At 48.6% G+C, this 24409-nt stretch overlaps 10 protein-coding genes across 10 annotated transcripts; 6 read left to right on the top strand and 4 right to left on the bottom strand.

Annotated features, from left to right (window-relative positions):
- Positions 1 to 116: 116 nt before the first annotated feature.
- FSST1_001518 (uncharacterized protein) lies at positions 117 to 2104 on the bottom strand (the record flags this gene model as incomplete). The annotated part of the gene is made up of 3 exons (XM_083227421.1): positions 117 to 1250; positions 1296 to 2047; positions 2098 to 2104. 3 exons carry the CDS (start codon positions 2102 to 2104, stop codon positions 117 to 119), a joined length of 1893 nt encoding a protein of 630 aa, XP_083091700.1.
- A 1147-nt stretch (positions 2105 to 3251) lies between these two features.
- On the top strand, positions 3252 to 4902 carry FSST1_001517 (GPI-anchor transamidase GPI17; the record flags this gene model as incomplete). Its single annotated transcript, XM_083227420.1, has 2 exons — positions 3252 to 3464; positions 3520 to 4902. The coding sequence occupies 2 exons, from the start codon at positions 3252 to 3254 to the stop codon at positions 4900 to 4902; spliced, it is 1596 nt and encodes a 531-aa protein (XP_083091699.1).
- Positions 4903 to 5349: 447 nt separating this feature from the next.
- FSST1_001516 (Alpha/Beta hydrolase protein) lies at positions 5350 to 6653 on the top strand (the record flags this gene model as incomplete). The annotated part of the gene is made up of 2 exons (XM_083227419.1): positions 5350 to 5594; positions 5642 to 6653. 2 exons carry the CDS (start codon positions 5350 to 5352, stop codon positions 6651 to 6653), a joined length of 1257 nt encoding a protein of 418 aa, XP_083091698.1.
- Positions 6654 to 6912: 259 nt separating this feature from the next.
- FSST1_001515 (glycoside hydrolase superfamily) lies at positions 6913 to 8748 on the bottom strand (the record flags this gene model as incomplete). Its single annotated transcript, XM_083227418.1, has 7 exons — positions 6913 to 7616; positions 7669 to 7966; positions 8019 to 8107; positions 8159 to 8173; positions 8227 to 8339; positions 8393 to 8587; positions 8642 to 8748. 7 exons carry the CDS (start codon positions 8746 to 8748, stop codon positions 6913 to 6915), a joined length of 1521 nt encoding a protein of 506 aa, XP_083091697.1.
- A 1222-nt stretch (positions 8749 to 9970) lies between these two features.
- Positions 9971 to 11633, top strand: FSST1_001514 (general substrate transporter; the record flags this gene model as incomplete). Its single annotated transcript, XM_083227417.1, has 4 exons — positions 9971 to 10119; positions 10166 to 10357; positions 10404 to 11376; positions 11430 to 11633. 4 exons carry the CDS (start codon positions 9971 to 9973, stop codon positions 11631 to 11633), a joined length of 1518 nt encoding a protein of 505 aa, XP_083091696.1.
- A 1192-nt stretch (positions 11634 to 12825) lies between these two features.
- FSST1_001513 (BCS1 N terminal-domain-containing protein) lies at positions 12826 to 14475 on the top strand (the record flags this gene model as incomplete). The annotated part of the gene is made up of 1 exon (XM_083227415.1): positions 12826 to 14475. One exon carries the CDS (start codon positions 12826 to 12828, stop codon positions 14473 to 14475), a length of 1650 nt encoding a protein of 549 aa, XP_083091695.1.
- Positions 14476 to 14834: 359 nt separating this feature from the next.
- FSST1_001512 (uncharacterized protein) lies at positions 14835 to 16500 on the bottom strand (the record flags this gene model as incomplete). Its single annotated transcript, XM_083227414.1, has 2 exons — positions 14835 to 15497; positions 15547 to 16500. 2 exons carry the CDS (start codon positions 16498 to 16500, stop codon positions 14835 to 14837), a joined length of 1617 nt encoding a protein of 538 aa, XP_083091694.1.
- Positions 16501 to 18309: 1809 nt separating this feature from the next.
- Positions 18310 to 19350, top strand: FSST1_001511 (uncharacterized protein; the record flags this gene model as incomplete). The annotated part of the gene is made up of 2 exons (XM_083227413.1): positions 18310 to 18843; positions 18895 to 19350. The coding sequence occupies 2 exons, from the start codon at positions 18310 to 18312 to the stop codon at positions 19348 to 19350; spliced, it is 990 nt and encodes a 329-aa protein (XP_083091693.1).
- Positions 19351 to 19929: 579 nt separating this feature from the next.
- On the bottom strand, positions 19930 to 21453 carry FSST1_001510 (protoheme IX farnesyltransferase; the record flags this gene model as incomplete). The annotated part of the gene is made up of 1 exon (XM_083227412.1): positions 19930 to 21453. One exon carries the CDS (start codon positions 21451 to 21453, stop codon positions 19930 to 19932), a length of 1524 nt encoding a protein of 507 aa, XP_083091692.1.
- An 833-nt stretch (positions 21454 to 22286) lies between these two features.
- FSST1_001509 (transaldolase family protein) lies at positions 22287 to 23545 on the top strand (the record flags this gene model as incomplete). Its single annotated transcript, XM_083227411.1, has 6 exons — positions 22287 to 22353; positions 22407 to 22450; positions 22498 to 22650; positions 22697 to 22805; positions 22855 to 23086; positions 23134 to 23545. 6 exons carry the CDS (start codon positions 22287 to 22289, stop codon positions 23543 to 23545), a joined length of 1017 nt encoding a protein of 338 aa, XP_083091691.1.
- Between the last annotated feature and the right edge of the window lie 864 nt (positions 23546 to 24409).

The following is a 24409-nucleotide window of genomic DNA, read 5'->3' as shown; positions in this document are numbered from 1 at the left end:
CGTCATTTCAGCATTAATTATGCAATATAGGTATGTTGAAACAAGTTTAAACTATGCGATTATATTATTTTCATGGGTATCCTGTCAACATACATACTACATACTATATAGCCATTCTATAACTTTACCTTGCCGCCGTTCATCTCATTCCAGTCTTTCTCCGTAAATGGGACATAACTATCCCCCTTGAGCCAATATACGTCACCAAAACTCTTCTCAGCAGGATCGACGCCTGCTTCTCGCAAAGCGTGCTTCTGCTGCTTCATGGTTCCAGTGATTTGCCCGCCACCCAACTCAGTCGCGATTCGCAGGAATAAAGGTCTAGCATACTTGGGCAACTCTGTGTGCACATGTGTCGCTATGTCCTGCATGATCTTGGGCGTAGGATCGGAGGCGAGATGAACCGATGCACATCCCGCTCGTCCATCGTGATGAGGCAGGCTTACACCATAAACATTCGCTTCTTTGACGCTGGCGTGCTTACACATGACCTCGCTCACTTCAGCCGTAGAGACATTTTCACCCTTCCAGCGGAACGTGTCACCAATGCGATCGTGGAAGTAGACGCGGCCCTCGCCGTCCCATCGCAAGACATCGCCTGTTCGGAACCAAACGTCGCCCTTGCTGAACACGCCACGAAGAACCTTTGCTTCAGTGGCGGCGCGGTTGCCGTAGTATCCCTGGAATCGCTGGAAGGGGTTGCCGGAGGGCAGGCGGAAAAGCATCTCGCCTGGTTCGCCGGTGCGCGCTTTGTAGCATCTTCCTGTGCTGGGGTTGCGCTTTGGAAGATCGGTGTCCCAGTCTACTTCCACGAGAGCGACAGATTGACTCAAGATGAGATTGTAAATCCAGCCGTTTCGGCCAATGGCGCCCGCGGCGAAATCGTTTTTGCTCAGGTTGAAAGTCGCAAAAGTTCCTTCTGTAGCAGCATAGAATTCGCAGATTCCTTCGATACCGAACCGGTCCTTGAATTCGTTCCAGATATCCGGTCGCAGACCATTGCCGAAAGCGACTTTGACGTTGTGCTTCTTGTCAAGACATTCACCAGTTTCAGGGTCATATTGTGGTGGTGAAGAGAGTAGGTAACGAAGAGTCTCGCCAACGTATAGAATGGATGTTGCGCCTGAAGCGCGGACTTCGTTCCAAAAGTTTCTTGCGGAGAACTTGCGGCCGAGGGCCTGGGTGCTTCCTGAGAGAAGTGTCGCACTGAAAGAGAAGATTGTCGCAGAAGAGTGATAAAGAGGCATTGACTAGATAGTTAGCAGGGCATAGAGTCTAGAAAGGTTTGCACTTACGGAGTACATGATGTCGCCTTTGGAACGGTCGAGGAGTTGTTCGGCCATTGAACCAGCAACGATCAATTTCCCCCATGATACGATAGCTGCCTTGGGCATACCAGTAGTTCCAGAGGTGTAGATGAGAATTGCCATTGCCGAAAGGCTCTTTTCGGATCGCTCGGAGTCTGGTACGCGGACAGCTTCCATGGAAGCGACTTGCGCCTCAACCTCTGGAGTATAGACGACGAAGCGGATATCTTTCAACTGATCCCGAACATCCTTTCCGACATTCTCCTCAACGTTGGGATCCACGATACATAGCTTTGTTGTAGCAGCCTTTATACAATGCACCAGTGATGCACCAGAGAGGTTATAGTTCAAGAAAGCTGGCTTCGCACCAATGCTCCAGAGTCCCAACCAGAGAAAGATGTATGTATCCGAATTTTGAAAGTCCAGCGCTACGATATCGCCTTTCTTGACACCTTCTTTCTTGAGCCATTGTCCGTACTTTAGGACCTGTTCGTAAACATCTTTGTACGAGTGGCGCTTGCCTTCGAAGATGAGCAACGCGCGATCAGCCGTGGATTTGTTCGTGGCAATATTTTCGAGAAGGTAGTAGAGGTTCAGACGGTCGGTCCATTCGCGGTAGTACATGCGTGATGCGCCGAAGGTGACGCAGCGCAGGAGTAAGAGGTCGTACCATACTGAGGCGCGGACGCTCAGGTATGCTATAGAAGCCGCGATTGCGGGAATGGTTACCACAAGAGGGACTGAGAAGTGTTAGAGAGTTTATAAACGAAGGGCTTGGGTTTATACGTACGAGGCATTGTTGGTGGTTGAGGATTAGGAGGGGAGGAAGGGAGAGGGCGTAAAGATAAACAGTGACGTGGGTCTATGGATGGGCTGATATCGATAACAGGTTAAAGGTGACGACAGAGCTCTCCACAAAAGTGCCGACGTCGTGTAGGGTTCTAAGCGGGTAATCATGTAAGGTACCTAATTTAGGTCCGTTGATTCTAGGTACATCGATGAGGTTAGAGTTGGGAAAGGATGATGGTTATTAGGGCCGATATGCTTATATTCAGCGCCTTGCTTGATGCTGCACATGTCAAGCAAGTCAAATACATAGAAACTTGCTTGCTTTCACCTGCCTCGGTAGTCATGCTGATGTGATGCCAAGTGCCGAGCCTACGGGAATAAATACGGAGAGGGAGATAGAATGCCAAGAGATCCTTCTATGTAGTAGTAGTTGAGAGAAGGCGAAAAAAGAAAAGAAGAGAGTGCTGACAGTTCCTGGCGATCTTTGACCTGCATCAGATTAACCTTGAATGTAATCAGCACGGTCTTTTACAGGGCTGAACTAGATCAGATGGGGAGGTGATTCTCGAAAATTAGTTGGTCTGTAGGGTATCATCGTTTCAAGCACATGGTAGAAGAAGACTTGTCTCGCTACTATATTACGTCGTAATGAGACTATGCTTTTGTATCATAGTGCTACCTAGGTATCTCGAGGGTATCAGATGAGTTGACCTCCAAGCCTTAGGATATAGAAATAAACTGTCTAGGAAGTCTGACCCAGGTTGCATAAACTGACTTATTAATTTCGTCCCCGTTTCATTTTGAAGAGAGGAATAGCCTTTGAGAAGGTTCGTTACTTTGTAAAGTTCGGTCAATTGGCCTTTTGTTTAGATCCATCATTTTTCAGTGTTTTCCATGATAATACCTACGTTTAGTCCATTGAACAACAGACAAATAGATAAAATAATCGAGATCATTAACTAATTCAAGCAAGTTGAATGTCACCATCGGCATCGGCGCTTAGACTTACCGACCTCACGTGATATCGTGATGTCGTGTCTAAGCTAAGCTCCATCCCTCCACCAAGTACATCGAATCGACAGGGAGCTTTGATAAGAGCAATCGTTCAACCCCCCCCGCCTAAATCCTCAACATCTACCTCTCCCGGACGGCATAATGGCGCCCGGCGACGTCAAAGACACTTCCGCGGCGCCTGAGGCCCAAGAGCCACCCCCCGAGAAACCATCCGACGCTTCAAGGAGAACCCGCATTGTCATCTCCTTTTGGCTGCTTGTCCTCTGTCTTGGTGTGCCAATATGGTGGAAAACTACAACGATCTATCGCGCGAACCTTCCGCTCGATGGGATGATGCAATGGGCTGAGGGAAAGGTGAGTTTAGTTTTGGGTTTCTGGGGGTGAATTGTATAGGTGCTAATGGCACCAGGCTTGCCGCCCTGTATTTCCCCTTCAGATCTCTGTCAAGGCCGATGCGCTACAGGAAAACGAAGCGCAGAATCTTGTGCGACTGACACAGCACGCTCTCGACGATCACAATGATTTCTCCGGTCACCACCTCCGTCTTCAACTCGCTCCCAAAAGCGGCGCTTCACCATCACCTGCTGCCGACGACGACTCACACGTCGCTTTGACGATTCAGCTTGCGCCTGGTGAAAGCAACTCTGCTTCTCTCGACCCCGACTCAGCTATTCTCAATATCGCATATCCCTCCAACGCTGTACCGTCCGCTTCATCGTCCTCGTCCGCCCTTGCTACTTATATCGCCAACGAACTCCAATCTACCTTCCGGGAAGAACAATCCATTATTTCCTACCTCCTTTCGACGTCTTCAGCCCCCGATGCGAAACCACAAGGTCTGACTCCCGAGATCGTCGATATGCTTTCCAAGCGAACTACCCGATCGCTACGATACTCGCCTACCTACCACCTTACCTTTTCGCTCTTCACTGCCGGCGCTGCACCTGGTACATGGGATATCGAAAATGCGATCGAGGAATACATGAAGCCCATGCTTGATGTGCTGGGCCCTATCCACAACTTTACAATTGACACTCAGGTGCAGCTCTATGCTACACCAGGTGCTCAGTCCCAGGTATTGAGCAAGGAGGATCTGGCATCTTTCATCAATGCTGCCGAGTGGCCTTTGTCGCCTTCCATTGCTGGCGCCCCAACTGTCAACTTTGTTATCTACATTGGTGATCAGAAGATTGGCCTTGACTCGGAGGCTGAGACGGCTCAGTCATGGATGTTTCCCCAGTGGGGTAGCGTGTATCTTCTCAGTCTTCCCGAGACAACAGCCCATGTGTCGAGTGAGACGCTGAAGCAGCCAATGTTGACTTTCACTGGACATTTGCTCTCGCTCTTGGGTACCCCTCAATCGGGATCCCTGCCTCTTCGATTGTCTACACTATCTCGCATCCGTTCAGCAGATCTGCTGCTCCGTGCGTCATCCACATTGGGTTCATTGGCAAGACTGTCTCTTGCCCTCCCCTCCATTTCCATCCCTCATAGTGTTGCTGAAGGCGTTTCATCCAGCATGGAGCACCTTCAACAAGCATGCGCCAGTCTGGGTGCGCCTTCAGGACTCCTCCACGCTAGAATCGCCGAGGAAGAAGCAGAAAGGGCGTTTTTTGAGAAGAGCATGGTTGGTCAATTGTATTTCCCTGATGAGCATAAAATTGCAGTTTACCTGCCCCTCCTTGGACCAGTGGGTGTCCCGCTGGTGATGGGGCTGATTAACGAGCTTAGAGGATGGATTAAGAGGAGGAAGCAGAGGGCAAAGGATGCCGGAGAGAAGAAGGCACAATAAGAAATGATTTGAATTGTTATAGATGTATAGATATGAGTCCAATATTATGTTTCTTGTGTTTGAACTATCTAGAGCATTCGTGCCAACTCTACTCGAACCTACATAATAGTGAAGACTATGTTATCTGTTGATAATGTGTGTAACAAGTTGACGAAGTGTACTTTTAATTGACTTGTTACGATGATCTTTAAACTGATATCATTATGAATATATCCAATGACATCAATAATAATGACCTAATCATAATTACGTATTGAAGCTATTTTTGCTTGTGACTGTCGGCTGTATTGCCGTGTCCGTGCACCAGCTTTCCCCAGGATTTGACGTAGTTATTCCCTCCACAGTCCCATGTCATGTTTCCCATTTATTGTTCTCTTCTCCAATTTCTTTTGTCCATCTCAACTCAAACCAATTGACTTGTAACCAACATGTCATGACACGGTCACAATGCTTCCGGAACCAACAATCGCACTTACCTTTCCTAGCATAAACGATGGAACCCCTCTTGATTGCCGCATCTATCATCCTCTCTCGCTAGCTGCGAACCCAGAAGCGCCAACATGGCTGAAACATGCCGCTGTGGTGGCTCATCCGTATGCACCCATGGGAGGATGCTACGATGATCCTGTGGTAGGAGCTGTGGCTGCGCAATTGCTTCGGAAGGGTTTCTTGGTAGCGACTTTTAATTTCCGGTGCGTTGCTCTCAAAGCGATAACTTCCGGAATGCTAATAGACGCAGAGGTGCACATGGATCTGCCGGACGGACTTCATGGACCTCGAAACCCGAACGAGACGACTATGCGACCGTTGTGGCTTTTGTTTTACACTACGTCCACTATCTCGATCCCTTCAAACCACATCTAGAAAACGGTCTGCAGAGCGAGCCCTCGACGCCGACAAGTCCAGACATATCAATCAGTTTAGATGCGGTCATCACTCCAGCTCCTCGAGTACGACCAGTCTTGCTTATGGGTGGTTATTCATATGGTGCATTTGTAACGACTCGGATGCCCCCGCTCGATGCGATCCTCCAGCCATTCATTTCACCAATTGCAGGCTCTGATGCGGCAGAAGTTCGCCTTCGAGCTGAGCATTTAGCCGAACAGCAGAATGTCATCTTGTCGAGTACGCGGTTTGCTATGATGGAAGGATCGAGAGGGAGGAGTAAGCGTGGTGTCAGAGTTGGCGGTAATGAGAGTGGTAGTCGTAGTCCCCGACGAAGCCAATCAAGCGCAAGAAGAAGCTTTTCTTTGGACGATGAGAGATTTCGAAGGGGCGTTCATGATTTTATCGCAAAAGCGCGAGTAGGCAGGCATTCTCGCAATGTCTCGCAGACGTCTCCGCCAAAGGTTGCTGAACAGCCCCAACCAGGAGAGAGTCTACCGAGAATTACGGATCTTACCATACCGAGGCCGGCTTATCTCATGATCTCACCACCTCAAGGTATCGTCATGCATGCACTAAGCATGTCAATTCTTCCGTCGGCACTCACAAAGAATAAGGATCCGCACGATGCGGCGGCGGAGGAAAAGCTTATCAGGAATCCATCGTTGGTGATCTTTGGGGATCAGGATGGGTTCACAACTGCGTCAAGGTTCAGATCTTGGACGGTCAGGTTGCGCGAGAAGGCGGACTCTGGGTTCAGAGGAGTCGAGATTGAAACGGCGGGACATTTTTGGACTGAGGAGGGAGTTTTGAATCAGTTAAGAGACGTGGTTGGAAAGTTTGCTATTGATGTACTTGCAGGTTAGGAGTTTGACGTGAGTTTTTGTGTTTAAGCAGTGGTCAGAATGATTACCTTGAGACAGACAAGGGACAAGGCAAATGATATGATATATGAATGACAATTAGATACGAGTGTCGAACTAACTCCAGTGAGAATGGCGAGTATATTATTCGAAAGGCTAGAGTTAATGGCACAAACATTGGCATAATTTATTCTTGGTTAGGATTCATGACTTGCATCTAGACATCTATACCTTTGTTCCTTTCTAATTGATTAAAGACTGTCTACTGCTTCCACCGTAGCAGAGTGAAAGAGTGCTTGGGGAACTTGAACAAGCCCTCACCATTCCACTTAGACTCCTTAATACCAACCTCTTCTTTCTCCGCTGTGTTGACAACCTTGACATCTGTTCCACTAACACTGTGAACCTCGACGTCCTTTCCGCTCAAGCCCTTGAGCTCAGTCTCGAAATCCTTCTCCTTGTGGATGTTAACCACAGCAAGGTTGACGGTGCCATCCTTATCCAGCGCCGCACTAACATCCAACCAAGGCGTCTCGATAGTACCGCGAATCCACTGGGGATGCGTCTCACCAAGATACTCTCCTCCACGAAGGTTGACAGCGATAGTTGAACCGCGCATGTACTTGCTGTACAGAAGGAGAGGCCACCAGGTAGGCTGCTTAAGAAGACCGTCCTTGGTGGTCATGAGAGGCGAAATGACATTTACGCTCTGAGCAATGTTGGCCATGCCGACGTGCTTGCTCTGACGAATAAAGACGTTGAGCCAAATGGCAACGGCAAGGGCGTCGGAGAGGTTGTACTTTTCTTCGGCGCCTTCCTCACCGGGGGCGCGCTCAGGATCCCACACGTTCCACTCGTCGAAGCAGATCTTTTGACGAGGGACGGTGGGAGGGACACCGTTCTCGATGCGGGCAAGATCGATGAGGCTGGATGTGATTTCGATGGCACGCTCAGCAGAACGAGGGGCTGTGCTCGTTAGTATACTGTGATCGAGTGTATTGTCTTAAGCCAGACTCACCTGTGGCGTTCTTGTAATGATCTGAGCTGGCGGTGTAGATATGAATACTGTGCTGATCAATCAGACTAGCAGTGGTGCTGCCGCCCAAGCCGTGTATATCAAACTTGATGCACTCCTTGATAACGTATGAGTCCCAGGTGCTGTGTCCTGTCTCGCCGCACAGAATGAGGGTGACGCTGGGGTCTAGAAGCTTGATGGCCTTGGCCCATTGGTAGGCCTTCTTTGCGTAGTCTTCCTTTGTCATCTGGCCAACTTGCCATGCTCCCCACATCTCGTTTCCGAGAGCCCAGTACTTGACCTGTAAAGATGTGTCAGTGAGAGGTTTGGAGAAAATGACTGGATGGAAGTACGTTGTAAGGCTTCTCACGTCCGTTCTGACGACGGAGGTTGGCGTAGTAGCTTGGCCGGTCAGAGTTGCAGTACTCAACCCACGCGAGGGCTATAGAAGTTAGTATTTGTGCTTAAGGATCCAGTCCAAAATGAGACAAACCTTCATCGAGAGTGCCTGGGCAGTAATTAGCATATATACAATAGCGATTCGAAAGATGGGAAACTCACCAGTTCCAAAGTTGAGGCATAGATAAGGCTCGGTGCCGACAACCTCACACCACTTCATAAACTCATCTGTACCAAACTCGTTGCTCTCAGTACCGATCCAAGCAAGCTCGGGTCTTCCCAAACGTCAGTCCTCGTTCTGTTCAACTTCATACGGAGGAAAACTCACCTGGCAGGTCTCTTTTCGCGAGGACCAACACCATCTTGCCAATGGTATGTAGCAACAAAGTTGCCACCTGGGTATCGAACAACAGGGCAGTTGAGCTCCTTCATGGCCTCGATGACATCCTTTCGGAAGCCGTTCTCATCAGAGAGGGGGTTGCCTGGGTCGTAGATACCGCCGTAGATGCAGCGACCCATGTGCCTGAGGGATTCATGTCAGTATGAGTGAGACAAGAGTGAAAAATGCGAGACATACTCTGTGAAACCACCATAGATGTTATCGTCAATGGTGGAGATGACAGCACTGGGGTCAACCGAGATGCTGGGACGCTCATCGTCGGCAATTCGAGTAAATGTAGCCATATTGATCTATATACTTGCAATGACAACAATTACAAGAGTGAATGTTATAGAGAAAAAAGAAAAGAAAAGTCCTGATACAAGGAGGACAATTTATGTCTACTCTTAGCCCCTCATCTCCAGTATTAATTATCTGGCATGCGTGTCTACTTGGCTAGCTATCAGTCAGTCAGTCGACTTACAACTTCCCCTCACCTTTAAAGATGCCACTAAAACCTGTCAGTCGTCAGGTGTACCGTTTACTGTATCAAGCCTCGATCCCTGCTTAAAGGACCCTGGTTCGCGCGCTTCTTTGGTGTGGGTTGACATGTTGATTGGTGCGCTTGATTTCTCCCACAACACGAGACTAAGGAACTCAATTCCGAGGCTATTCAGATCCTTGTATTCTGTAGTTGTGGTTCAGTGATATGATATACAGTTCGGAGAAGGGTCCGGCTGTATCCATCTATTACATAGTCTGTACATGAAAGACGATGGCTGTTATGGTTATGCATATTTTATAGTTCCATTGCATTGATTGTAGAAGCTAGACTGCTTGTCTTTGACACGTGCAAGATAAATACGCTAATAATGGAGACTACAGGGATCCCATTCAACGGCCTCTCCACTAACTAAGATGAACCATGTAAGTCAGTCAACAAGCTCTCTTCGATTCCGCTCTCACTATCCTTCGCGCACCAACCAAACTTGCCTGCAACGAGATCATGTCCTAGTCTTGAACAGAAGAGCCGCAATTGTGCGCCCCAATCGGAATATACGGCACTGGAATCGCTTTAATTTCCGAGTGACAGGAACTCAACTACAGGACACTCCGCCATTTAGACCTATCACCAGATATCCATCCCCACGGGCAAAAGATCCTTCCCCATCATGGCTACTGTTATCAATCTCCACCTCCGTGGGGAAGTCGTTAGGCGAACTCCAATTTATCTTCTCCCCATGGGCAGGGACATACGATGTTTGCGTCAATCTTGTTATTCCCTTTCTCCGCTTGGGATTCTTTCATGGTCTTTGCTGAAAAGTTCCCTGCCTTAGTTCCATTTACTGCTGATGCCTTGTATCATGACCGCGGAAAGTCGGGTACTCGGATCATGCCCCTGTCTAGTCATGACTGTATCTCATTGTCTATGGAGCATGTCTAGGAGCACTATATATAAGAAGCATCCATCACCCTACGTTTCTAGCTCTTCATCACCTGCTTCAACAAAGCAGCACCATATTCATCATGGCTCTTCCACCAAAGTGGTACCAGTTCCTTGTCTCCGTCTTTGCATCGCTAGGTTCTTTGCTATACGGTTATGATCTTGGTGTCATTGCCGAAGTTATTGCATCTGGTAACTTTAAGAGCAAATTCGGCGATGATCCCAATGCGACGTATGTCTACCCTCTCATCCACAAATGCTCATCTAACAGGCTGTAGCGGCGCTGTAGTTTCGGTATTTACTGGCGGTGCATTTTTTGGTGCCATGTTTGCTGGCTATGCTGGAGATCGTTTGGGAAGAAAATGGACCATAATGATCGGTGCCCTCATTTTCATCCTCGGAGGAAGTCTGCAGACTGCCGCTGATCACATCAACTATCTCTACGCCGGTCGTTGTCTCGCTGGTCTTGGGTACGTGTCTTGCTTAGTCTCTTCTAACCAAAGCTAACATCCTCAGTGTCGGTTTCCTCGTCATGATCGTCCCAGTCTATCAAGGCGAGCTTTGCCATCCCGATATCCGAGGTCGTGTAACAGCACTTCAGCAATTCATGCTCGGTGTAGGCGCACTTATCGCTACAGCAATCGGCTACGGAACATACACAAGTATCGGCGACGAGAACTCAGGCCAATGGCGCATTCCCCTCGGCATTCAGAACCTTCCTGCCGTTATCTTGGCTGCTCTTATTCTCTTCTTCCCCGAATCGCCCCGTTGGCTGATCGATCACGGCCGTGAAGAGGAAGGTCTCAAGACTCTTGCGAAACTTCACGCCAACGGTGATGTGAACGATACATGGGTGAGAGCCGAGTTCGACCAGATCCAGGAGCGTCTTGCTCTTGAGCATGAAGCTTCTGCAAAGAGCTACAGTGAGCTTTTCACTGACAAGTCGTGCTTTCGACGACTTTGGCTTGCCATCTCTGTCCAGGTCGCTGCGCAAATGACTGGTGTCAGCGCCATCCAGTACTACTCGGTTGCCATCTACGCCAAGATCGGCATTCAAGGTGACGAGACCCTTCGATACCAGATGATTTCCTCCGTTATCGCTCTCGTGGCTCAATTCCTGTGTATGCTCTTCATCGACCGCACAGGACGACGCTGGCCTCTTATTAGCGGCAACATTCTCAACTGCATCACCTTCATTATTGCAACTATTCTTCTCGCCAGTTTCCCTCCTGGGTCCAACAATGGAGGTGGTGCTGCTGGATGGGGATTCATCGTTGTCACATGGATCTACAATTTCTCTTTCAGCGCTACTTGTGGACCCTTGTCTTGGATCATCCCTGCTGAGATCTTTGATATGAAGACTCGTGCCAAGGGAGTGTCGCTGGCTACTATGATGTCCTTTGCTTTCAACACCATGATTGGCCAAACCACATCTGTTGCTCTTGACGATAAGACTGGTATTGGCTGGAAATGGTATATCGTCTTTATTGTAAGATCCCTATTATACCTACCGAACCCGGAGTCCCAACTAACAAGTCTCAGGTCTGCAACTTTACCAACGCTGTTTACTTCTGGGCCATCCTCCCCGAGACCGCCAACCGCCCTCTTGAGGAAATGCGATATCTCTTTACCGAAGCGCCCTTGTTCGTTCCTCTTATGGACACGGCTAAATTCGCTGCTGGCCAGGATCTTGAGCGTCGCGTTGAGAAGGTAGAGCACAAGCAAGAGCTTGAACATCATGACTAGTTCAGGGGATCGATTGGTTCTGTTTTTGGACGCGTAACAACGTGTTCAATGCATTGAGGATATAATTTCCCATAGGAAGTCAACGTACATCTAAGGATTCCAAGTATCTCAGCTTGTCTCTAATCTTTTAAATTGTAGCATATAGGAATCTATGGAATTCCATCCCAATGTCCTCTCGCAAAGTGGTTGACTGGTATATAGTGTCTTTCTTTTGGTGATGTAACCCTGTCTAGTCTTTGTTCAACATTAAACATAGTTGTAAGGTACTCTCTAAATTTTAAATTGAAGGATCTAGATATGTTAAAATATATTAAGTTGAGGTTCTCAATAAGACGACGCTGTGGATACGGGCTGAAGCTCCAACCTAATGTCCTCACAGTTGTATTCCAAACTATCCCAATAGGCTATAAAGTCTCACATAGGAACATTGCCTTGTGGATGCAGAGCAAGGATTACATCTACTGGGTAGCAGAAAAAATGGCCTCCTAAGTCTTAGGGTATAAAAATAAGTAGTCTAAGAACTACAACCTAAGCATACAGTGACCTATGTACTAATTTCGTCTCTTATGCTTCCAGCGGTCAATTTTTCTGATACCCTGAGGCGCATATAGGCAGGCATCAGGGTACGCTTAGCCTGTTTATTATTGTAGCCCAAAGCTCAGAGGCTAACATTTCTGACAGCTTGAGTGACAGATATACTACGTAGTACTTACAATTGGTCCATATCCATCTCGAATGGCTGCCTTTTTGGGTCGCCTTGCAACTGCGAACCTGGTGCCGTTATTGGTGTGCAGTGGAATATGCAGGGAGAGACTTGCTTGGCAGCAGGCAGCCAAAGGTAATTCTTTGTTTGTTGGTAGCAGAGTTTGCCTGCACTATAAAGTAGCTTTTAGTTACTCTTTTGTGTTCATCCCACAATTCACCTGCAGTGCCAAAGAACTGGCACTGCCAACGGTTGTCACGGCATCAACTTGCAACCTTGAACATCTACAAAGAGGCCTCATCTTCTTTTCGTCTTTAATCTTATAGTTAAACTTTTATTACCCTAATCACCACCTTCTCAGCAACATTTCTATCCCATTAGTCCTTCAAGAAGACAACATCCTGGTCAGTCTACCTCTCTACCCTGAGGCTGTTCTTTTCTACTCTCCTTCATTTCGTACTAATACCCATGCTACAAGACTTGGCCAAGATGATGCCCTTAGCTGGACAGCCGCAGCGACTCGCAGGAGGAGCTATAAGTCCCCTCTTAGTGGCCCTCTTGCCCGGCGGCGGCGGCATATCTTCCATCGAATTCTTTGCCTACATTGCACCCTACCTCATTCGGATGGCTAGAGATACCTTGTGCAAGCAGTGTGTATCGACTATCGAAATTCGAGGACATGACGAGATCTTTACCTATGTTATGAGCTGGGTTGCTCGGAACAACAGGCTATCGCGCCATAATCATCACCTTCTTGCATCTAGCGGCACCAGTGACGAACTCTCTCGCACCATGCGCGGTCTTCCCAGAAGCAACGAAAATAACGAAGAAGAAGATTCAGATGATGATATCGACGCTTCGGCCAGTCTGGATGTTCTCCGTTCCAAGATCTCACTGTACAATGCGCGACCTCTGCACTGGACCCCGGCTGTCGGGACACACTGGTTCTGGTACGAGAACCGTCCCATTTCATTCATGAGAACTTCTAAAGCCGATTCACCGATGCCTTTTGGTATAAGTTCTGGGACCATCATTCTCTCTTGCCTAGGTAGAAACCCCGACATACTCAAGCGCATCGTCTACAACGCCCGCATCGAGTACCTGGAGAAACAACGTGGCCGTACAAGCATCTTCCGTTCTGTACAGTCTCATGGACAGCACTGCTGGGCTAAATCTATGTCCAAGCCCACCCGTCCTATGTCGACCATCGCCCTTGAGGAGCACATCAAACAGGGTCTTGTTAAGGATCTCACTCGCTATTTGAACCCGCGCACCAAGAAGTGGTATGCTACGCGAGGCATTCCTTATCGACGTGGCTATCTCTTTTCTGGCCCGCCCGGTACTGGTAAGACGAGCTTGGCGCTCGCAGCTGCTGGACTAATGGGTCTCAACATCTACATGATCAGTCTATCGTCTCCCAATCTATCAGAGGACACTCTTGTAAGCTTGTTCCAGGCTCTGCCCCGGACCTGCCTTGTCCTCCTTGAGGATATCGATGCAGCAGGTGTTGTAGCCAAGAGAGTAAAAGAGGAGAAGCCCAAGGCTGAGTCCACTGGAAAACTAAGGCTTGGCTACCTTTCAACTTCGAGAGAACCAATCACGCTATCAAGCTTGCTAAATGTTCTCGATGGCGTGGCCGCGCAGGAGGGTCGCGTGCTAGTCATGACATCCAACCACACCGATAACATCGACCCTGCTCTTCTACGACCCGGACGAGTCGACTATACCATCGAGTTTGGACTCGCATCCTTCGAGACCATTAAGCAGATATTCCAATTGATGTACGGGACACCATACGCCGAAACTGGCGTGGAACTCGACTCCGAGAAGATTGATGCCCTTTCTATTGAGTTTGCTCAGCTTATCCCAGAGCACACATTTACTCCCGCGGCACTTCAAGGCTATCTTCTCATACACCAGGATGACCCTATTAAAGCTTTAGCTGATGCTGGGGCGTGGGTTGAAGAGCAGAAGCGTCTCAAGGAAAGGGCCGAGGAGTCTGAGAAGACAGAGGACAAGGATGAGCCCGAGATAGCCGCCAACGAGAAGGCACACTATAAGGAAAAGTCAGAAGCAAAAGTCAAGGTAAACGGAGGCAAGCCTAACGGAGTGGTTACTGATATTGCGAATGGTGTGTAAACCGGTAAGACAGATGCAAGGAACTTGGGGCTTCAGTGAGCTCAGTCATATACGGTACAGGCGTGGTCATCTAACTACGACTCACTGGGACAGGGAGGATAGTCAGAAATAAGTGAAGAACTACTGCGAGTAGGTCGTCGCGCATGCCGAGCAGTGCAGGGTATCTCTATTCAATAACTTATGCATGCAAATGCTCTGATATCATTGGGCATGCTTGATAGTGTAGAAGAGTCGCCCATGAATAACAGCAAGTTGGTATGACTGACTGTCCACGTCCCGTCGCCAATTGCTCTTAGTATAATAGTCCCTTTCATGTCATCGTGAGTCTTTGTGAGGATGCAGGTTGTTTGGTCGATATATTATTCCGCTGCCTGTTTTTGCTGTCGCGTTCCATTATTCTTAAAGACACTATCCAGTGACGAAACAGCACGCTCTATCATGACTTCCTCAGCCATAGCAACTAGAGACACATTCTTTGTCTCTAGTCTAGCCAGCAAAGTTGCCATTCCCGACGGTCCCAGCTTCATCAACGTTTTCACAGCGGCGGAGTACTGCACTTCCTGAAGGAGCTCTCGCCCGCGAGACTTCAGCCGCTGCTCTTCAGCCCGTCGGTTAAAGTCGTTTTGCGCAATAACTTCTAGCTCCTCCAGCACGTCCGAGTCAGCTTGGGCGATCAAGCGGTCGCACTCTTCAAGTCTTGTTTTGTACTTGTGCGATGCTTTTTCGAGGTCATTGGCACTCATGGCCATATCCTCGTGGTGCTCCTCGACGAAGCGCATGCCTTTTATTATCTTCTCCCTTTCTATTTCGTATGCTTTGACGTCTGTGCATATCTTTTGAACTTTCTCGCTGCCTAATTTTGCTTCATTGGCCTCGCTATCTTCGATCGAGGTCCTGACTTCGTGAAGTGAATAAGTGACGACATCGAGCTCTTTCCGCTTTTCCGCCTCGATCACCTCAAACTCATCAACAAGATTCACAATAGTCTTTGAACGTCGTGCTGGTATTGTGCTAGTCTGTAACTGTTAAAGGTAAGCAGAGCGGTCGCAGAGGTGAAAGAAGCTCACTTACAGCTGTATTTCGGACCGCCGTGACATTCCTGTTATCATATGCATTGCTCGGTGGTGCTGGGTCTTGAAGTATTGCAGTTTCGGTGCCATGGTGTGGATTGTCTGGACCCGTTGTCCGTGGACGCTTCTCAAGCAAAGTAGTCAATGAGGGTGATCTGGAGCGTTTCACAGTCACAGTGGCCGTTCCGTTTTGATCTGTTGGTCCAATAACATCATCAACGTGTTGGCCGGTCCAATCTTCCGATTCATTTTGTGAATCGGGTATTTCAATAGCTTCGTCTTGATCATCATCGCTCTCATCACTTTCGCTTTCCTCATCAGACCCCCGCACTGTTATTTGCTCGGCCTGTCGCTGGACAGGCGGAGTATGGATGGGTGTTGTTGCTCCCCTTTTCGTATAAAAGTCTGAGCTGAAGTGGTTGATAGCGTTTAGCACGTCGCCATGTTGGAGATGTAGGCATTGTGCATCGCGCTTCTTTGCGCACCCTAGGAGAAAGTTTTGAACAATCTTGGTATGAGGTCCCGGACCGTTAATTCTGGCACTTTTACAGACGCTTCTCAACAGCCGTCTGATATCCTCCAACATGCTCATATCCCATTTTTTGGGTAAGAAACCGGCGGCAAACTCCCATGGCCACATGCCCGTAAGTTGCAGAACAGTTCGAGACACATCGCCTGGGCGTTTGTCCACTGTAGATCCACGCATACGCCAGTCTAGCCTGTTTGCAATCTGCATGTCGGAAAGGTCATGACTTTCGAGACCGCGAAGGCAGCTGAAGCGGCTGCAGATGGAGTTTGGTACTCTGACAGGGGCCTCCAAGGACTCGGACTTTGGTGTCCTTTCTTGACCATGATTTATGGCGTTGATGGTTGGTGGGATTTTAGTTTTGGGGTTCTCTATATTGTTGTGACGGGTTGTTTGCAGACGTGGAGAGGGCTGTATTGGAGGGGACATCGCGTTGTGAGGACGCGTTAATGAACACTGCCAGCTTTGACGCACGGGAAGCAAGCTATAATGGTAGCCTCTCCAGTGAACAATATTTCATTGCTTAGAGTATTGAAGGATTGGTAATGGAGAATGAGATCAAAATTGAAGCTTAATTGTCTTGTTTCTCGTCCGATAATTGAAACGGTCATTAACGATGTGATTGAACCTGCCCTGACTTGATCCCCTGAATTGTAGCCACAGTAGGAGCCACAGTTGACCTGACGGACGCTAAGAGCTACCTACCCCGGGGCCTACTAAGGCACCTACCCCAAAACATTCATACGGTCAGGTCTACAGACAGCAAGTCCAATGGACATGATCACATCTTTTATTTAAACTTATTGACAAAGATTAATCATTTTTGGGGAAAAAGTCATCATGTGTCATTGTAATTAAAACATGCCATTCTCTGCTTTGTTATACGCCTTGTGACCTGACCTGTTCCTAAGACCCATCGCATGGAAGCGCTCGTCATGAGAAGTAGCCTACTCTGTACCTTGTTCACCAATTATACAAGGGACGGTACTTGCCCAATTAAAGACCCGCCAAATATCTCAAAATAGACGAGCTAACTATTTCGGGAGTCGCCTAATTTGACTTAGACGCGCGCCTCCAGAACTAACGGTCCAATTAGTGGTCGCAGAGATCCACACTCTTCATCTAAACACCAAGAACCCTTTCTTTGATAGACCTCTCTCTTAGTGAATGACATTCGAGGTCATCAAGACATCTTTCCTTGTTTCATCTGCCGGTGCAACTATGATTCGCATCCTTGTTCTTCCCACCTTGTCTTAGTCTTCCCGCTCTTGCTTCCCTGTCACTCTCGCGCTTCTTCTTGTCTTGTCTTCACACCACATGCAATGCAGCGACCCTCTTCAATTTCCCCAGGCGCTCAAACTGTCATGGGCCTGACGGACATATGCAGATCGGCTGGCTGTCGAGATCCTGGCTTTTTTGCTCTTAGCTTTGTTTTTGTTATCCAGCTTTTTGACCTATACACTTTAACCAAGACAGTCCATAACCATAACCTTGACTGCTGGCGCTTGCTCAAACCTCGTAGTACCGGATGAACATCATCTCTTCTTGTGTTCAACCGTGGAGACACTATCCATAATTCTTTTTTCGTAACCGCCCATTGTCTTCCCTTTAACCGCCCACTGTTCAAATAAACGCCTTTCAGACCAATATCCTCAACCCGTTTGAGGAAAACCACTTCTTTCAGACACGAGTGTGTTGTTTCATTGCCTCTTTCAGCTCCTCTTCTAGTTTCAGTGCCAGAGCCGCCCACGTCAAGATTGGTCTTTGTCCTTTCCTGCCATGTCGTGACCCTCGTCTTGGGACATTAAAGCTGCTTCATATCCGGCCTTCACTTGGCCTCGTCTTTCCTTCTCCATTCTCATCACAACAACAACTCTTCCTTCGCTCAGGCAATATCCATTGTTTTTTCTTTATTTTCCTTTTTCCTACTCCTGTCACTTTGTGGACTTTCACTTGGCGCTTTTCCATCTGTCGCTTTATTGACCTATTGGGCTTGTTTCCTTGACCCGATCTCATCTTAGAAATCCATTCGCTACCACTTACACGACTAAAAAAAGGACTTCTCGCTTGGTCGAGTCTCCATTTCTTTTTGGGCCGCCTCTTCAAGACCGAACCAGACCAGACCAGACCGGTTGACCCGGACGATTTGGCCTCGCCCTATTTTACGCTTAATCCGTAATCTCGTTACAAGGATTCACTCTGAATCCCTTCACTACTCGTTACTACACCACCGTCTCCATGATGCCGAAACATACTCGAGCTCCTAGTTCCTCTCAGAATCGCTATAATGCGATCCCAGTGTCTCTGGCACCTTCTCCCATGTACAATCAGCAGCGTATGACTGTGCCTAACTACTACGGGATGGGTACCACAGCTGGCTCTTCACTCGCTCTCCAAGCACAAACACAACAACCTACATACGAGCCTTACCCCACATCTTCGGCCCCTCCTGTCTCTATTCCTGAGCCCGTTCAGGAGCCTGTCCAGCATCGAGCCAGCTCAGGAGCGTGGACACCCCAAGACGACCAGCAGTTGCTCACCGCACGTATGCAAGGCCTCAACTGGGGACAGATCCAAGCCAACTATTTCCCTTCCAAGACACCCAATGCCTGCCGTAAGCGTCATGAGCGATTACTGGAGCGTAAGGGTGCCGATGACTGGGACAGCCTCAAGCTTCAACGCTTGGCCAAGGAGTACATGGCCATGAGGAAAGAGATTTGGAGCGGTCTCGCAGCTCGCACAGGCGAGAAGTGGAACGTCGTCGAAGCCAAGGTAATTATGACTTTCTGGTCCTACACGAGTGATTGCTAATGTGTATTCTAGTGCATGTCGAATGGTCTCAAGAATCTGCAAAGCGCCGCCCGTGCCGCAGCCCGTCGTGACCGACTTGAGTCCGGCGTTTTCTCAGGGTATGACGACGACAGCGGCGTCTCAATGGGCCTGACACCGGTTGACGAACTAGACGCATCGTATAGCAATAGCAGCCCCGAGACGAGTGTTTCCTCCCTCGTGGCCCCGGCCAACAACTCGTTCCAGCAAATGCCGCCTCAACACATGCCAAACGCTGTTCAATACAACCTCGCCCCTACCTATGCTCCCGGCTATGGCGGTCACGGATACTCGTCGAGCGTGAGCTCAAACGCCAGCGTGGGACACGCTTATGGGCATCATCATGGTGGTCACAGCCAGGGGAACAGCCCTCAATACATGACGCAGCGACCTCAAAGTTCGGATATGGGCATTGGCAATCTTATCAACAGGCCAGGACGAGGTATCTAACACCTGACGCTCACTACATCTCCCCCCTTTGTTTTCCGACTTTACTACTTGGCGAATCTTTCTACAATTCCAGCCTCATCAAGGCTTCCTTCACCCCTTCTCGCCGTCCTTTCCTTCCGTCAGTCCTTATAATTCAGAACAAAACTCTCTCTACTGCATGGCGAGCAGCATGGGTCACACTGGTGTTTATGGCGCTCTGGGCGATTATAACGACAATAACGCATGGTTAATGTGTTTTGGGCATGTAATGTCTTTACTATCTTTTTTGTCTTTTTTTGTTTTAAAATGGTGGCGGCGAGAAATAGTCAACGTACATCTCCTTTGTATACTAGAGATATAGATACCACGACATGAGGATGCATGTGGATTTAGTAGCGCATCTTTTTTTTGCAATCAGTTGACTCGCTTGATTGTCAAGCAATATTATCCAAACAACTTGAAAATTTGGTCTTGAGATAATACGTTGCTGATATATTGAGCTGTGGAAATAGCAATGCAACAGCCAAAATGCTACGAAGATTTGCCTCCAAACACATACATACAATTGTTGTTACAGTATTCGTTCATTTATCCTACACATCATCGTACAGGTTTCTGGTTCTGCATATGGCTATTCGTGTTTGCCACGGCCATGCTCACCATCTCATCAAGCTCTTCCTCTTCCCACTCTCCTTCTTCCTCACCAAACACACTCCTCCAGACCCTGCTCCACATTCCCTTCTTGTGTAACAGAGCAAGGATCATGACACCGGGAAGATGCCAAACAGAGGCCCAGAAAAGACCTCTTGCGCTTCCTTTGTTGCCCTCGTACCGCCAAAAGCGCACGGACTCTCGAATGAGCCAGGCGTTGATTGGGAAGCTAGTTACGGCAAATGACCACTCCGTTACTCCTGCAGCGCAAAGAGACAGACAAAGTGGGATGAAAACGAGGCTGTAACGTAGAGCAACACGACCGTTGCGGGCGGGATTTGTCCATGCTAGCATGCGAAGACCGGCTTTCTTGTATTCCTCACGGATTGGCCAGCTGAGAGCCATGAAGTGGGGGAACTGCCATGCGAATAGGAGGCCAGCCATTACCCAACCGCCAATAGAGGATCCGTCGCTAGCAAATAGCAACTCACGCCATGAGCCGTCTTTGGTTGCTGTTTCACCAGCAGCCGCAGCCCAACCCATTAGAGGAGGAATACCACCAACCACAGCGCCAATCCAGGTATTGAAAGCTGTGACAGCCTTGAGAGGTGTATACATCCCGGCGTAAATTGCAATATTGGCAAAACCTAATCCGGAAACGGTGGGATTCACGCCAAAGTATAAAGCGCCTGTTCCAACAAATCCGGATAGAATGGCGAACAAAACTGCGCTTCGCTTGGAGATGAGATTTCGCACCAGAGGTCGGTTTCGAGTTCGAGTCATTTTGGCGTCTGTTGAGGGTTCGTAAAGCATGTTCAGGGCATTGGCGCTAGCTGAGCATAACGTGGTACCAATCGTGAGGAATAACAATGTTAAAGGACTCAAACTCGGCGTCTCGGTAGTGCTCGGCGCGAGCATTTCAGGTACTGGGTATAAAGCGTATGTCGCCATGGCGGTAAGAACAACAAGCATCGTCAATCGAGGTTTGGAGAGCGAGAGGCATGCGGAGAGGTGGCGGCGTAAAGGACTGGTTTGCGAAGCAGCATGTGCTGCAAGTAGAGAGGATGCATCGGGAGGAAGCGGCTTTTCGCCCTGAGCTGCGGCAGCTGCGGCTTCGGCAGCTACTTTTTCGCGACGTTGAGCCTGTCGTTTACGATGAGGAGCGACTTTATGTTCTGTATGCGTAGAGGTAGGATGATTCGCTATGGAGGAGGAAGATAATGTCGAGTCAGATGTGGTGGAAGCGGAAGCAGACGTCGAGCGAATGCCATTGGCGCGGCGCAGTACGACGGAATCGAGGCATGTTGATCGATCAAACAGTCTATTCGATAGAAAAAACGAAGAGCCCTTCCATGGTATGGCAGCGACTATTCTGGGCGGTTGGAAGGCTGCGGCAGAGGACATGCACCGTCTACTTGGGGGAGCCTTGAGGAGGATCTCCGCGGCGGGGAAGAGGCATCTTGGTGGTCGCATTATGGCCTGGCGGATGGGTTCATGGTCGTCCTGAGCTGGGAGGAGACTGGGACTCAGTCCATGAGCGACACGCCGAGTAGAGAATGGGCGTGAGCTGAGCTTGAGCTTAATGACGGAGTGGTTCGACTTCGCTTTGCTATGGATGGCAGATTTCTTGGATGGACCCAATCGGGAAATTCCTGGGGAAGGGAAACGTGATTTGTCACGTGTTCAATCAATTGGAGATGCCCCCCCAACTTCTGCACCTTCCTAATCCATGGATTCTCATTGATCGCCGCTAAACCCGATGTCTTCAGTCATTTTCAAGCACAAGAGACCCTTCTTGTCAGTGATAGCTGCAGAAACTGGCAATTGCCGATTCGACTCCAAGGTCTATCTTTCCACGAAAAGAAAGTTACAGTCGGACAGTACAGCGATGGAGTCTATCTTGACCCACCAATTCCCCGCATGACCACATCGTTATCTCGAGATTGGCCCAGGAAGTTGCTACTTTTCTGCTACCCACTAGCTGAGGGAAAAGAAGCCCTTCCTAATGCGATGTTTGTTGCGACAGCGACCCAGCAATAGTGGAAATGGAGGCGAAAGACCACCTAAGCTGATGGTCGTTTGGGAAGTCAAGCCGAGCGAATGACTGCTAAAGCTCCCAAAGATGCTGGCGTCTTGAGTGGGGGTTAGTTCAGCCCGTTGTCTACTTGAGTGAGACGACTCCATCAGCAAGCTCGCGATACAGTCAAATACCTCGACTGCCGGCTTGGATCGCATTTATAGCAAAATACATTATTCTATATTTTCAGAATCTTTACTATTATTGATTAATCTCTCAACCCTACAAAATGACGACACTGTTGGACGCCCTTCGACAGACCGCTCAGGTCGATTGCGATACCCTTGATGCTAATGGTACTGACCCAAGCGCTCATCTCCTATACACTGACTGGCTGACCTGGAGGCAGTCGCTCATCAATTGGGCCCTTTCGTGGATTGTACTTCCAATCAAGTAGGTTCTCAATCTGCTTCTTCAATACAATTTTAACATTTCTTTAGGCAATTGCGTTCTCCGAGATCTCCAGGCCGCTTGCAGGGGAGCCTCTTTTGCATCACGACGGTTTAGTCAAAGACGCCATCGAGAAGGCCCGAGGGTCTTTGAAAGATTTTCAAGGATCCGCTACCTCTGAGGAGTTCGTTGTTCAGATCTTGGTACGGCACCAAATACTCGAAACAGGTACACTGCTGACTAGGGAAGATGGCCAAATTGCAACTGCTAATTGTCCCAAACGTGACGGGCTACGTGCACATTCAAACCAACCCAAAGCTGTCTTATTCGATTGAGGGTACAATAAGTGATGCTCACAGTAAGCTGTGTTCCGTCCTTTACTATGGTACATACTTACGATTGTTCAGGAATCGTCGACATCTTCAAGGTGCTGGCACCCGAGTTTGATACGAAGAGGGTGTGCATCAAGATCCCTGCCACTTGGGAAGGCCTTCAAGCTTGTCGTGTGCTGGAAAAGAAAGGCATTGCTACACTTGCAACCACAATGTTTTGCATGGAACAAGCGACTTTGGCTGCTGATGCACAGTGCACCTATATTGCGCCCTACGTCAATGAGCTCAAGGTTCATTTCGAAGCAGGGTGAGTTGCTGTTTGTCACGTTGCTGTCACTGGCCTAACAATCCCAGATACGTTGACAAACACAAAGCCTTTGACTTTTGTCGTGAAGCGCAGGCCTACTACGTCAAACACTCGTTCCGTACGCAAGTTCTAGCTGCGTCGCTCACGTCAGTCGATGAAGTTATGCAGCTTGCAGGTATCCAACACATTACAATCTCCCCAAATCTGCTTAACGGACTTGCTTCTTCCAGCATGTCTGGATGGGACGGAAAGCTTGGAGACTACTTTGCGCAAGGTCCCGACAATAAGAGCTGGGAGACAAAAGACTACAATGCACTGGCTAAAAACGAAAGCAAATGGAGAATGGCTTTCACCAGAAGCGGGTTTGGCACAAGTGAAGGTAAGATCATCCAGGCTATCAATTATTTTTCCGATTGCCAGGAGAAACTGGAAGATCTGGTGCGACAGCATATGAAATGAGTCGGGCGCATTAGTCAAGCAATTTGGCATGGCAAGTACCCGATGTCAAGTGCGAAACAAAGGAACGTACAATACCATAATGAACGACTTCATTCACGACCTCGATCGTTGCCTTCTCGTGATGTCGAAATTCTCTGGGACTTTTCCCAACAAAGGCGGCGAGTCGCCAGATTGCTTCGCGTTATTGATGCTTCATTGAGGGTTGATTTCTTTGTTCACATTGGCTCAGCTTCCCCTCCTTTCCGGTCACCACGCCTGGAAAGGAAACAAAGAAACATACCCACCCTCAATCAGAACGAGGCACGAGAGGTTGGATTGTGGCTTGACCAAAAGACACTGGAAGCTTTGGCCTTGCTTGTTGCTAAATTTGTGTCCACAGACGCTATTGTGAACCCGTTTCGGGTTGAGCCAGGACCAATCTCAACGATACTCACATACCATAACACTCGTCGCTGTAATTCGATTGCACTTCTACAGATCGTGATGGCTCATTGCATTATCGACACTACCAAATGAGTTTCTGTTACTTGCCATGCTTGCGTTAATGTGCGACCCTACAGCATTCAGTTGTTAGATGTATGGACTTTGAAGGCAATTAACCAGAACCAACGGTGATGCCGGCCAAGGGCGACAGATACACAGACCACTTCAACAACTTGTCAAAGAGCCAAGTACTTCTCTTTGTCCTCGACACCACCAGAAACCACATTCGGTATGCGTCAGATACCAGCTTCGAGAACAATGGCATTTCACTCGGGCCTGTGCGGTCAAAGACACACATTCATGGCGTGGGACTTAACATACCGCACATCCCGTCATTCATTTTTCCTCGCTTCCGTTTATATTCTCGTTATTTTTATCCTT

The sequence above is a fragment of the Fusarium sambucinum genome, chromosome IV, assembly GCF_050947815.1.
Source record: "Fusarium sambucinum isolate potato_lamoka chromosome IV, whole genome shotgun sequence".
Classification (NCBI taxonomy): Eukaryota; Fungi; Ascomycota; class Sordariomycetes; order Hypocreales; family Nectriaceae; genus Fusarium; species Fusarium sambucinum.
Note: the sequence above shows the minus strand (reverse complement) of the source record. Positions and strands in the feature narration are given on the sequence as shown.